The 14170-nt window shown below is 58.1% G+C and overlaps 1 protein-coding gene and 1 long non-coding RNA gene across 3 annotated transcripts in view; both read right to left on the bottom strand.

Annotated features, from left to right (window-relative positions):
* Positions 1-1735: 1735 nt before the first annotated feature.
* The window catches only part of LOC113916405 (zinc finger protein 345-like), a 39164-nt gene continuing 26729 nt past the window's right edge, over positions 1736-14170 (bottom strand). The window contains 1 exon segment of the mRNA XM_027582656.2: positions 1736-3052. Within this exon segment, the coding sequence (XP_027438457.1) occupies positions 2278-3052 (775 nt within the window). The 3' untranslated portion in view covers positions 1736-2277.
* On the bottom strand, positions 3251-7334 carry LOC113916412. 2 transcript variants are annotated; one of them, XR_003517928.2, is made up of 3 exons: positions 7298-7334; positions 5908-6011; positions 3251-3659 (listed from the first exon to the last, which is right to left on the bottom strand). It is a non-coding gene; the product is annotated as an uncharacterized LOC113916412 (long non-coding RNA). The 2 variants fall into 2 exon arrangements; XR_003517930.2 differs by having other exon boundaries at positions 5908-6014; positions 7298-7328.

The following is a 14170-nucleotide window of genomic DNA, read 5'->3' as shown; positions in this document are numbered from 1 at the left end:
TGGCCAGGTGACTGCTCAGATTTATCTTAGTCATTACAGTAAACTTTCAACAAGATGACCTCACTCAATTCATTATGGCAGAGTTCTAGGATGTGCAACAAAGATACTTCGCCACTCCTACCTGGCAAATAAAACATATCTGTATCCATGACACTGTCATGATGTGATGTAAAATGTTAAGTTATGAATAGTGAATTCACTTAAATTTTACTTTCTGCCTTCTCTGACTGCAGATTCCAAGGTTCCATGAGTGAACACATTTCTCATACCCTTTCACACCCCCTAGTGCACCCTGACCTCTGCTTTGTACACAACATTTAGCCCATCTGTTGATTAAATCTTTTGAAGAACCGGCTTAGGAATCACCACTCCTGGGATCTCTTTCCAATTTTTCCCTTGCCCTGATCATCTGTGTGTGCCTCTCTCCTGTGCTCTTAGTTCCCTGGAGGTACTTCTGTTACTGGGCTTTTTATTGGGCACACACAGATGGCTTTCCTTGCTTGTCTCACTCTCTAACCTGTAAAGTCTCTGAGTGCTCACATCATGCTGGTTTTGTCTCTCCCAGATCAGTGGCAGAGAGCCTGGACAAGTAAGTGCTTAGGAAACATTTGTTGAAAGTACAAATACCTTTCTTTTTTCCTTTTTTAAAAGAGAGAGCACCCTAGCGGGGTGGGGCAGAGGGAGAGGGAGAGGGAGAGGGAGAGAATCCCAAGCAGACTGTGCTAAGCACAGAGCTCAACACGGGGCCCAATCTCATGACCCTGAGATCATACCTGAGCCCAATTAAAAGTCAGATGCTCAACCAACTGAGCCACCCAGGTGCCCCAAGAATATAAATATCTTGAATCACTGAATTCTACTCCAAAAACCAATACTGCACTGTATGTTGACCAAGTAAAATTTAAATTAAAAAAAAAGAAAGTACAAGATCTTATACTTCCTTTTCTTGTACTGCCTTTATGAGGCTGAGCAGAGTTCTGCAAGCTGCATATTCTGAAATGGGTGTGAAAACACAGATCTGTATTCTCTCCTCTGGCTGAGCCTGTGGTCTCCTCTGTAAACCATTTTTCACACACTCCCCTACATATTTCACGGACACTCTTTGGTGGAGTATATTCTGCTTTGGCATACTCTGTATCGAGGGCTGTGGTAAAACAATTCTGGCTACAGGAGCTCCTACTTGGATGGAGACACAGATATAAACACAGAGCTTTGATACAAAATAGAGAGTGACTCTTTCCTTTTAAAAAGTGCTATGGAGGGCGCCTGGGTGGCTCAGTTGGTTAAGCGACTGCCTTCAGCTCAGGTCATGATCCTGGAGTCCCAGGATGGAGTCCCACATTGGGCTCCCTGCTCAGCAGGGAGCCTGCTTCTCCCTCTGACCTTTCTCTCTCTCTCATTCTCTCTCTCAAATAAATAAATAAAATCTTTAAAAAAAAAAGTGCTATGGAGGGTCGCCTGGGTGGCTCAGTCGTTATGCGTCTGCCTTTGGCTTAGGTCATGATCCCAGGGTCCTGGGATCGAGTCCCACATTGGGCTCCCTGCTCAGTGGGAAGCCTGCTTCTCCCTCTCCCACTCCCCCTGTTTGTGTTCCCTCTCTCGCTGTGTCTCTCTCTGTCAAATAAATAAATAAAATCTTTAAAAAAAAAAGTGCTATGGAACTAAGAAAACAACAACAATAAAAAGCGAAACAAAGAAATACTGATAAATCTCAAAAACATTAAGCAGAGGGAAAGAAGTCAGACATAAAAAGTATATGTTAAATCATTCTATTTACATAAAGTTCTAGAACAAGCAAAACTATAGTGACAGAAACGAGATCACTGGTTGCCTCTGAGGCTAAGGGGGCGATGGAGATAGTCTATTATCTTGATACCTTGGTGGTTCTAAAGGTCAAAGCAGGTTATATTTGTCAAATCTCATAAAACCCAGCCCTTAAGATCATGCACTTCACCATATGTAAATTATACATCAACAAAGTGTTAGGAATATGAAATTAGTTTCAGTGGATACACGTCCTCCTCAGATCTCCCTCCTTTGGGGAAGTCTGCATTCCCCACTATAAAGCAGCCTTCCCTCGGACTCATCCTTCTCTTCTGACTTCTGGGCAGGGGGGCCGCGGAGGCACTGGGGGCTTCCCCATGGCAAGAACTTAAAGCACCAGGCTGCTTCCTCATCCTCCTCATGCAGGTGGGATGAAGTACACAGCCCTCCAGGTGCAGCCAGTTTCACGGGTGCTGTACCCACCGCGCCCTGGCCCGTTCACCCACGGGGGGCTCAGTCTGTGCCATGGACGCGCTGGTGCTGGATCAGGTGAGAGCTCAGGCGGAAGGTGCGGCCGCACTCAGTGCAGCGGAAAGGCTTCTCCCCGGTGTGGACCCGCCGGTGCCGGAAGAAGCCCGACAGCGCCCTGAAGGCACGGCCACACTCCCCGCATGCGTAGGGCTTCTCCCCGGTGTGGATGCGCCGGTGCTCGCTGAGGAAGGAGCTGCGGCTGAAGGCGCGGCCACACTCGGGGCAGGCGTAGGGCTTCTCGCCCGTGTGCACTCGCCGGTGCTGGAGGAGGTTGGAGCTCTGGCTGAAGGCCTGGCCGCACTCTTGACATTCGTAGGGGCTCTCCCCGTGGTGGGTGCGCTGGTGCCGGGCCACATTGGAGCTGTGGAGGAAGGCCTTCCCGCACTCGCTGCACGCATATGGCCTCTCGCCCGTGTGTGTCCTCTGGTGCTTGGTGGCATCTGACCGCTGACCGAAGGACTTGCCACACTCAGCACATCCATACGGCTTCTCTCCCGTGTGAATTCGCTGGTGCCTGACAAGGTTGAAGCTCTGGCTGAAGGCTCTCCCGCACTCCTTGCACACGTAGGGCTTCTCCCCGTGGTGGGTGCGCTGGTGCCGGACCACGTGCGAGCTGTGGATGAAGGCCTTCCCGCAGTCACTGCACGCGTATGGCTTCTCCCCGGAGTGAATGCTCTGATGCTTTGCCACGTCCGAATAGCATTTGAAGCTCCGGTCGCAGGTGTCACACTGATAAGGCCGCCCTTTGCGGGGGCCTCTCCCACCCTCGGCAGAGCGAGTGTTCAGGGTGGTGTCTGACCGGGACCCACTGCTCTCTAGGCCATTCTGCCCTCCAGGTTTCTCAGAAAAAACTGGTACCCTAGGGGAATCTCTGGGCCTGTCTCCAGCCTCCTCATTCCCACAGCCGTCTGGAAGCCCCAGTGCCCAGGGAGGCCCCTGTAACGGGCCCAGCACTCTCTCTCCATGGCATGCCCCTTCTTCTTCCAAAGCCTCCTGCTTTGGCGTTGGCTTCGTGCTCTGAGCCCCTCGCTCTGCCACTGAAGCAGCACAGCCAGAAGCCTGGCTGCCGCCTGATGCCTGTGCCAGGGGGGCTGGAAAAGAGGGTCAGAGACGTGTGACTGGAGGCCTAAGGAAGCTTGGATGGTACACAGCCGCATGAGAGTGGACAGGGTGGTGGCCGGCGGGGTCACGGCAGCGCTGACAGTAACAGCCTGCAGCAGACACCTGTGCCGCTCCTGCCCAGCTCTCCCCAGCACCCGGCGCCTCTGGTCCTTCTGCTGGGACTCCGGGGTAGCCTGAGCCTCTACCCTCAGGCTCAGGAGAGCGGGAGACAGAAGCCCGGGCTCTGGGTGCCCCCGTGTGGCCTGGAAGGCAAAGAACACGGGCAGCAAACCAGAGCCAGAGGAACACCAAAGCAGAGGTACTGGGAGGCACAGGGTAAGAGAGCCCCGGCGGCACATGCCGTGGTCCCAGCTCACTTCTCCAACCCTGGACTCCCCAAGACAACTCTGTCCTTGACACCTCACCACAACCCACCAAACCCAAAGGGCCTCTGGTCCAGGCAAGTAAAAGAATCCTTCCTCAGACAGAAATCAGTGCCAAGAGTAAGCAACAGCCAGTGACTGGAGCCAGCCGGCTGGACTGAGGGGCCTCCCAGTCCCGGCTGCTCGGTGGTGAGACTGCCGGTGGCCCCGGGCACAGACAACACACCGATTTAGGCAAATGGCTTTAGGGATGTGGTCACAAAACAGAACGCCAGGCAGTTCTTGCCACGTTCAACCTCAAGAGTAGCTTTCTGAGGGGCCGAGCCTGTGGTACTGGAGCACCTCCCAAGAACTGAGCCAGCCCAGGTGATAAAGGCCCCTGCACGGGGCGGGGGCAACGGGGGCAAGGCCAGTATTCCCCGGGGCAGGAGAGAGCAGGCAGGCACCCACAGCCACTGTCCATCGATTCCCTAACAAGGGCGCTGTCCAATTGAGCAACTGGAGATGGGGAGAGGCCCCAGGCACAGGGCTAAGAAACAGGAGGCCCTCTGCGGAGGCCCAGTCTGGTCTTGTGGTTTGGTAGATGTAGAAGTTCAATCAACTCATAGGCACTGGTTTTTGAAGCAAGAGTTTTCAAAATTAAAATGGGGGGGGCACATACACCCTTTCCAGTTCCAGTGGGTCAGGCTTCAGGTCCTGTGAACTGCTTGCCTCCTGAGGCCATCCCAGGCACCAGCAGGCAGCACCGTGTGCGTGGGGGGGGTCCTCTCAGTGATAACTGCCAAGGGCTCCCTGCGGAGCCCTAAACATGGAGCCCTTGTTCTCGACTGGGGCAGTTTTGCCCGCACGGCACATTTGGCTATGTGGGAAAACAGGTTTGGTTGTCTCAACTGGGAGGGGCGGTACTGGCGTCTTGTGGGTGGAGGCTGGGGATGCTGAATATTCTAGAATGCCCAGGACACCCTTACAACGAGGAGTCTTCCATCCCAGAATGTCCAGTGCTAGGGCTGAGAAACCCTGACGGAGGGAAGTCTTCCTAAAAGGTTAGAACTCGGCTTCTAACCAAGAAATTCAGCCCCCTGGCAAAAATGCTGGTCTCCCAACTGAAGGGCCCCATCAGGCCCACCACTGGTCTCACGCTCGCCTGTATCCCGCTGTCAGGCCACAGATCCCCTGACACGTGCTCGGGACCAGCAACCAAGAGACGGTGCTCTTTATTCCCTTTAAAATGTGTGTTTTGTTGTGACCTGTTTCTCTTCTACCACTCTGGGTATGTTGACATTTGCTAAAATTATTACTTAGTCCAAGACTGTGGGACTGTGAAGAACCCCGTCTGGACCAGATCTGCCAGGATTAAGGTCAGTGGAGGGAGGGAGAGGCACGTCCGGGACTTGAAGGGCAGCTTCACGGCAGGGCCCAAAGAAGGGATGAGTGTTTGTTTGTGGACTCGGGGTAGCTGAATCACCTGACACAGGGGCTCTCTGACTCCAAGGGAGAACAGGTGCAGGTGTGGAGGGCATGCAGTATGTCCTGGCAGCATGGCCATACTCCACCCAGGCTCCCGCTGCCGAACATGCCGCATCAGAGTAGCATGGTGGAAGAGCCTGAGGCAGTGCGAGCGTCCCTGTGAGGGGAAGGCGGCGTTGTCCTGAGCACTGCTTGTCTCACATGGAAGTAACAGCAACAACACTAAGCTGGATAGGAGTCCTCAGCTTCAACAGCCCACAAGCATGGCCTTAAATCTTCAGAATAGAGGGGGGCCCAGAGCCTGGGGGGGCAGTGGGTGGAAGGCTAGCCAGACTTCCACTCCTCATACTCTTCCGGGTCACCTAGTCTAAGCCCAGGCTAGCCGGGGTCCTGAGAAGTCTCCAGACTGGGGCGGGGCGGGGGGGCGGGGAGAGAGGGGGGAAGGGAGGCAAGAAAGAGACAGGGGTGCAGAGTTTGGCCATGAGAGCAAAGGTGAGGACAGCAGGCAGTAGGGGTGGGAGCTGTGTTAGGCAAAGAAGGGGACGGGGCAGTGCTGCCCGAGTCCAGCTACATCCCCTAGCAGCCAGGCAGGTGGGCTCTGGGAGCCCTGATTCCTAAGCTGTCCCCTCCTCCCTAACCCCACTGGCTGTCCACCCCTCACCTGTGTGTGTGTCCATCAGGGTAGCCCTCTCCATGGTGTTCTGGAGACCCAGGCCTGGGGGCTCTCCTTGCTGTGCCTTGCAGAAGCACCAGGAGTGGGGACACCTGCTTGAGTAAGAAAGAAAACAAGGGGAGAAAGTGACAGGGAAGGTGGGGGTGACCCCAGAGCCACTCCTGGGGACTCCACGGGCCTGTGTCTGCCGCTAGAAATCAAAGTCATGACTGAACAGACAAACCAGTAACTAGTGTTCCAGAGAGTACCCCTGGGAATGTTGTCTGGACCATGCTGGCTCCCCTGAGGCCTGCCCCCACCCCCTGGCAGGCTGAGGACAGAGCTGGCTGTGGTAGCACCTGCCAGCAGCCTGTCGTGGGCTTGCTCTGTGATGAACAAGCCCAGCATCACTGGTCAGGCCTCAACTGTCTGGAGACACATCTAGGGACGTAACATTTTTCTTGATAATTATGAAGATCTGATTATAAAAGTATGAAACCAAAAAAATAAAAAATTATTTGAGTGATGCAGTTTTGGATTGAGGAATGATTTTGCTATGCTTAACACCAAAGGTAAAGTCTAGCAGATTTAACTACACATGGAAATTTAGTGTAAAAAGGAAAGAAATGAAAAAAAAAAAAAACCAAAAAACCCTGGGGGGCTTGGTGGTATGTTTATAACATGAATTCATACCCTTAAAACATAAAGACCACTACACGTTAACGACAAAACATGACAAACTGGCAAAGGTCACCAAGTAACCCACAAAAGAACGCTGACAGGTGGCCAGTGTATTTTTTAATATAAGTTCCTCATTTGTCCCGCCTCGTTTGCAATTAAAGATAATGCCGAAGATCAGTTTTTACGCTTCAGGATGGTAACACCCTCCGGGCAAGGAGGTCGGGGAGGCCGCTCAGGCCGCGGGCAACGGGTGGATCCACGGGCAGCGGGACGGCCCACAGCCTCCAGGCACCGTCTCCCCTGCGGGGAGCCACCCGACACTGAGATCACGGTGTTGGCAGAGAGCTACCTGCACGGACACTGCGCCTCCAACTTGTTTAAGAGCGAACCTCGGAAACCACGTCATCGCAACTAAAAACACGGCCTGTTAAAGTGAATGAAGCGACCCCTGGCGACCGTCAGTGACCAGGGGCGGCTGTCCCGAGGCCGTCACACGCTCAGGGAGGCTGTTCCCTGGCCGTCACACCGGGGTCGGGGGGGAACTGTCCCCAAGGCCTTCTCACTGCTCAGGGGGAGACTCCCCTGAGGCTGTCACTCCCCACGGCGCACGAGCAGCTCTTTCGAAGCGAGAGCCCCGCATAAGCACACGTACCCGCGCCCAGACCCGGGCCCCACGTGGCCGCTCGCGCACGGCCCGCAGCAGGCCGTCACCACTCACCTGCAGTCCCGCCATTCGCCGGAAGCGCCGCGGTCCCCAGTGCGGGGGCGCGGCACTTCCGGCGACGCTCTAGGCTGCGGGAGGACTGTGCACCTGGCTGCCCAGGCGGCGGCGGCGCGGGCGCTTCCGGTGACGCTCTAGGCCGCGGGAGAGCTGTGCGCTCAGCTGCTCCTCCGGTCGGCTCCCCAGCCTGAAGCTCCAGGCGCTCGTTCCGGTCGCGGCGTCTTCACGGACCCTTCCTGCTCCGGCTCGCCGGCCTCCCAGAGCCGCGACCCTCCCAAGTCTTTGCTCCTTCGCCTGCAGCCAGGCCCGGGTGGGGTCAGGGGCCGCGGGAGGAAGAACACGCGGACTAAGGCCGTGCAGGTGGAGAAAGGTGGGGGCGCCCCGGGGGAGGAGGTGGGCCGAATCCGGGGAACCGTGGGCAGAGGGGACCGGGGGAGGGATGTGGGGAAACCTCCTTCAGCGACAGGGGCCGCGAGCGTCCGCGCCGGGAGGGAGCCCCGCAGCTGCCCGCTTCCCGGCGAGTCCTGATGCGGCGCGCACCTCGCGGCCCTCCCTCCCGGCGCGCGGCCCCCCGCTCGGCTGCACCACCTGCGCCCGGGCTCTCTCACCGCTGGTTTCCAGTGCCCGCCCACTTAGGGGCCCGAGGACCCGGGGGAGGCCCCGAGCACCAGCCGTGCGGGCTCTAGGCTGCGTGCGAGGCCGCAATGAGACGCGAGCCAGAGAAGGTGGGTGTGTGAGTGGAGCGGTGTGAGTGACGGACAATAGCAGCCGCCGCGACTGGGGGGTGGGGAGCGTGAGTGTCATCGTCCCTTGGGGTTGGGTCCTGCTCTTTGGGGAATCCAGGGTACGGTCCTGCCAAAGGCGAGTGCGGGGTGAACAACAGGTGTTATTCCGTAAATCATCAAAGGCCGGGGTTGGTTTGAAGCTCATTTCCTGGGGCGTGGTTGGGGTCCGGCTCGTCTCAGGTGTTAGCCAGGCGTTGGGGCCCTAGGACAGAACTCAGAGAATGATTAACTTTCCCGCTTCCCGCTTGGAGTGGGAACCGAGCTTCTTTGGCTTATTCAGGGGCAAATATGGACCATGGGCCTAGCAGAAAAATAGCAGAGATGTAGCCTTTTAAAAAATGATGTCCCTTGGCGCCTGGGTGGCTCAGTCGTTGAGCGTCTGCCTTCGGCTCAGGTCATGATCCCGGAGTCCCGGGATGGAGTCCCGCATCCGGCTCCCTGCTCCGCGGGGCGTCTGCTTCTCCCTCGGACCCTCCTCCCTCTCGTGCTCTCTCTCAAATAAATAGATAAAATCTTTTAAAATAAATAAATAAATAATTTTTAAAATGGTGTCCCTTTAGCTTCCCCACCTTTATGATCTCAGTTTGTTTGGGTCAGGAGTCTGGGCACAGCCTAGTCACGTCTGTGTTTGGGTCTCTCCCAGGGTACGGTGAAGGTGTGGGTGGGGACTGGGGTCTCTCCTGAGGCTCCAAGGGGGAGCATCTCCTCCCAAGCTCACTTGGTTGTTGGCAGGATTCAGTTCCTGAGGGTGGGACTTAGTAGGAGTTCTCTGGCGTCTCTCCACACATTAGCTAGGGATGCGGGCTTTCCCACATGCACTGCATTCTTGGGTTTCTCGACAGAATGGATGCTCTCATGTTTCATCGCTGCCGAGAAACCTTTACGGCATCTGTGACAGGCATGCGTCATGGGGCTTGGGTCTTGAACGGCATGTCCCCAAGGCACGTACAATTGTCTCTCCGTGCCCCAGGTGCTTTTTCCTATCAATGACTTCCGTGGCCTCTCTTCAGCCTCCTCGTTCAGACATGCTTACAGAAACCCCAGAGCTCAGAGGGCCCCTTGAAACGTGCACCTGCTCCCTGACAGTGCCTCTCTCTACAAGATGCTCTTACAAAAGTCTCTTGCTCTGGTATCCGCCCTGTGTCCTGAACCCCACTCACCAAACAGAAGCACAGGTGGTGAGTGGCCCCTGATGCTGGGCAGGAAGCGGGGCATCATCATAGCTGGGCCGGGCCATCAGTGGTGGACATGGAGGATGCTGGCTATCCAGAAGCTAGGAACTCCGTGCCATCAGCTGCGCCCAGTGCGCCCTCACCCTGATCAACCCAGTGCTGGCCTGTCACCCCACCGCCAACTGTGGGACCTGTTGTCATTCCCCGAACATGCCAGGCCTGCTCCTGCCGCTCTCTCAGCCTTGGCTCCTGCTGCTGCCCAGCCTGGAAAGCTCCAGCTGTGCTGTCCACACACTGGCTCCCTTTCCTCGTCACTGGACACGGGTCTTACATCTCCACAGGGAATACTGCAATGAGGTGTCCACCGTGTCCATCGGCTTGTCGCTGGCTGGGGATAATTTTGATCACGTGGTCAGAGTGTCCATCTGGGTTTCCCACTGTGTGGTTGCGCTTTTCCCTTTGCAACTAATAAAGCCATCCTTGAGGAGAATGATCACACTGCGAAGCTGTGAGGACACGTGGCTGCTGGGGGCGGGATGCGGCCGCTGGACTGGGGGGTGGGGAAGCACTGCAGTGACAACCATGGACACACGCAGAGCTGGAGGCGGTGACTGTCCCTTGGCTTCGTAAGAGAATGCACCAGTGTAGGAAGCACACAGCAAGGCATTGGGAGACCAAGGGACTTGATGTTTGCAAACCATCTAAGAAGGTCTGGGCAGAAGGGATTTGTATAGATATAAAGAAATTCGAAGAGTGCACTGCTGCCATGTGAGAACTAGTGTGACATCTTTCTATTTGTCTCCGTTTCCCAAATTTTCTACAAGACAGTTTGCTTATATAATAGGAGAAAAGGGTTTGGGTCCACCTCCTGTCTTGTATGAACTGCTCTGACAACCGGGAGCCGGAAGAGGGCTCTTTCATTGCCGGCTAGAGCGGTGACTCCATCTGGGCAGCGCATTATTTTTCTTTTCCAGCAGGTTCTGGGGTGCATCTGAGGGGGCCTATTGTTCACTTCTGCTCGGGACCCCTTCCCTCATGCATTCCCGCAAGAGCACGCCTTTCCTTCTGGGAAGTGCTCCTCTCCCTCTGTTCTCCTACATCATTTTGGAGCCCGAGGCCACACGGGGCCCTGCAGAGATGAGAGGTGGAAAGGTGACAGGAAGACCTGGTCACTGCAAGGTTCTGGTCCCCACCAGGAAACCTGGATTCCCTGGGTTGCTGAAGCAGCGCTTGACCCTGTGGGCTGCCCCTGGTCCTTCCAAGCCTCTGTGAGCCCCAGACGGGGCTGAGGAGTTCCTGTTGCTCACACTGTTGCTTTGGCGGTGGTTCCCTTGACTTCAACGGTCCAGGCCCTGGGCCCCCAAGGCTGGGCAAGTGCCTGGAGGAGCGGAGGGGCGTCAGTCGGGCGAGGCAGGGGCGGAGGGGATGAGGGCCAGAGTCACACCGACTGGCCTGCAGCCCTGACCATGCGTGTGGTCTGTCCCTCCACGAATGCAGCCTGTCTGTAGCGCCTCACTGTGTCTGTCACCTCCTCTAGCAGTAAGGACCCCGAGAGACAGAGACTACTCTGCCGAGGAGGAAGTGGGAGTTTCCTGAGGACGGAGCTGGCACGTGGAAAAAGGAAGTGACACGCCTCACTGGGTCAGGATAAGCCTGCCTACTTCTGTGCTGACAGACCAGCACCGGTCGCTGTGGCTGGAAACCACACACGTCCAGTTCACTGCCAGTTGGCGGTCTCTGCTCCACTGGCCTTCCTCATTCCGGGGCTGGGCTGAGAGAACACTGCTGCTCACTAGGCAGAGGGCAGAAAATTCGGAGAAAGCCTGCTGGCTCTTCATGGTTCCCTTTTATTGCAAGACGTAGGCACAGCCTGAGGAAAAAGATGAGGGTCAGGACCACAGAGGGCAGGCCTGGCTGGTGGTCAGCAGTGGGCGGGGAGGGGATGAGCCCAGGCCGCCTGAATCCCCCGCTCCCCCCCCACCTCCGCCAGAACAGTTCGGGCCCCAAAGGAGCTTCAGAATGCAAGTGAGGGCGGGAGGGAGAGCACAGGCCGCTCGCCCCAGAAGCTTCCTCAGTACCCAGCAGCCCACCCCCTTCCCGCCTCTGGCCTCCCGCATGCCCTCCAGGCCCCGGCCCCCTCTGGAGCCGTCACTCCCCAAGGGCAGCCTGCCAGCCCACCCGCCGCATCCTGTGTGCTGGGGCTTTTTCACAGCATCTGGCATCCGTCTTTAACACCCACCACATACTGCGTTACTTATTTCTAATTATAAAAAACACGTAAAAGTTAAAACATTTTAAAAGGATGATCTCGAAGGAGAAACAGAGTTTCCCCTCCGCATTCCAGGGGGATACCTCGGATATTCTGGAGGACTGCCCCTCCCACAAGCGACATTCCCAACAGCAAGTCCGGCCCCCCGCTCGCGAGCCTTGGTTCCCACGGCCTGGGGCACAGTCCATCCCCGCCCCCCTCGATCCTGCTGGACAGTCCACCCCCCGCCCCCCTCGATCCTGCTGGACAGTCCACCCCCCCCACCTCCCCAGGCCACATGCGCTGCCCCCCACCCCCGGCCCCGCGCGCCCCCGCGATCCGAGCACTGCGACGGGAACGGGCTGCGCGACCCTGCCCTTGCTCCCGCGCTCCCCACGGCCCGGGGCGAGCTGCCAAGGAGCCGATGAGTCTGTGTCGGGGGCCAAGGACCCGGACCAGAAGCCCGCAGACTTTATGTAAGGGGCCGGACAGTACAGACGATTTGCGTAATAACCTTTCGGAAGAATCCGTCGTTAATGTAAAGACCGTGGGCGTCCGACGGCTGCACGAAAGCCGGGGGCGCGAGCTGCGGTCTGGGGCTCGGCCCGGGGCTGCCGTGGGGGTGTCCGCACCGCCCTCGGACCCTGCGCTTCCCCGCGTGTCTGTCCACGGCAGGCCGCCGGGTCTCCCGCCGGAAGGCCCGGGGTGAGGGCGCACCCCCGCGTCCGGCGCGGCCGCCGGGGCTCCCTGGGCGCTGTGGACGCGCTGGCGGCCGGGTCAGGGACGGGCTGCGGCGGGAGGCGCGTCCGCGCTCCGGGCACGCACCGGGCGGCTCGCCGCTGCGGGACCACGGGCGCTGCGTGAAGAGCGAGCTGTGCACGAAGGCTTTCCCGCGCTCGCACGGCTTCGCGCCGGTGCTTCACCACGTCCGGCCTGCGGCCAAAAACCCTCCCGCCCTCAGCACCCTCAGGAGCCTCGGGAGGCCGCTCCCCGCGGGGAGGCTTCCAGGGCTGGAGCGCGAGGGCCCCGCTCCGGGCGGCCTTGCCGGACTCGGCCTGGCGGATTGCTGGCTTGCCCAGCTGGGTCTCCCCACACCTAATGGATTCCAAGTGACACCCCCCCCCAGCTGGGGTCACAGCTACGGCGTCTCCCGCCTGTCCAGTCTTCCTGGTGGGTCACCGGGCTCACGGCGAGGCTGCCTTTGCCTTTGGGCTCGTGTTCAGGGTTCCTGTCCTCCCTGGGGGCAGCCCCACCAGCCTCTGGGCACCCCCATGGCTTCTGCAGGACCCAGCAAGTCCTTGGCCCAGTGGCCCGGCCTTGGGAGCTCTGCCCGGCCACCCCGCAGACACCTGGGGCTGGGTCTCCTCCAGGGTTTCCTGCAGGAGAATCTGCTTCTCGTTCTGGGGTGCATGCAAATGTCACCAGACTCTGAGCCACAGCATGGAGAGACTTTGGGGACAGCAACATTGTCTCCTTAGAGCCAGTGGTAAGGGAAAAAGGAAGCAAGGACAGATGCCCGGGGTGGGAAGGGGTGTGTGTGTTGGGGAGGCCAGGCCAGAGGCAGGCTGTGAGAAGGGCCCAGGGCCGGGTGGCAGGGCAGCCGCGACGCCACGGGGACACGGGAAAGGGCTGGCGATGTGCACCTGGAACGTCCTCACGCCCACGTGTAAGCCAGAGCAACTTTAGCGCCCTGGGGTTTGGCCTCCTCACGGATGCGCCTCGCCTGGGAGGCTCAGGAGCTGCAAGCGTGGGTTCCCACAGGGCTGTGGTGAGAAGAACCGGCAAGTTGCAAGTTAGCAGGTATAGCGTTCTCTCCCCGAAAAGCTGCGCGAAGCAGAAAGGAGAGCCGGCTCCCACGACTGCGCTAAGGCTGCTCTGGACGCTGGCCTCCCCGCAGAAGGACCGCGGCACCCTGCGTAGGACCAGAAAGACGCGCCCTGCAGCTTGTGTTTGGAGTGCCTCTCGCCCTCCCGGTGCTGGTGCGACAGAGCAGTATCACTGAAAATATCTCAGATCTGCTTACTTTTCCTCAAAACAAACCAGGACTTCTGGTCAAAGATAACTGCGTAGGGGCCTGTTACTTACTTCTTTCCCCCAAACTACTGAAAACAGAGAGAGAATGGAGAATGGCAAGCGGCCAGGTGAGCCCCGCCGCAAGGCCTGGGCGGCCCCACCTCCGACCGCTCTGGCTGCACCGCCCACGGACCGAACACTAACCCGGAGCTGCGGCCTCTGCACCCGGGGCCCCATCTGAGGCCGCGCGCGCGGCCGGCCAGCACTTGGACCGCTGCCGGGAGAGGCCCCAGGCATTCCCACCCACCCAGGTTTCTGCCCACCCCCTCCAACCGCATCGCAGACGACACATGCGCCGAGAGAGGACTGGCGGGGAGACACCCCGGTGGCCCTCCAGTGGGAAATCCCAGTTTTTTTTTTTTAAGATTTTATTTATTTATTTGAGAGAGAGAGAATGAGAGATAGAGAGCACAAGAGGGAAGAGGGTCAGAGGGAGAAGCAGACTCCCTGCTGAGCAGGGAGCCCGATGCGGGACTCGATCCCGGGACTCCAGGATCATGACCTGAGCCGAAGGCAGTCGCTTAACCAACTGAGCCACCCAGGAGCCCGGGAAATCCCAGTTTCAACGGGGGGAAGTCTCAGCACAGTGAGA

This window comes from Zalophus californianus, chromosome 4, assembly GCF_009762305.2.
Source record: "Zalophus californianus isolate mZalCal1 chromosome 4, mZalCal1.pri.v2, whole genome shotgun sequence".
Classification (NCBI taxonomy): Eukaryota; Metazoa; Chordata; class Mammalia; order Carnivora; family Otariidae; genus Zalophus; species Zalophus californianus.
The sequence above is the reverse complement of the archived record's forward strand: the minus strand, read 5'-3'. Positions and strand labels throughout refer to the sequence as shown.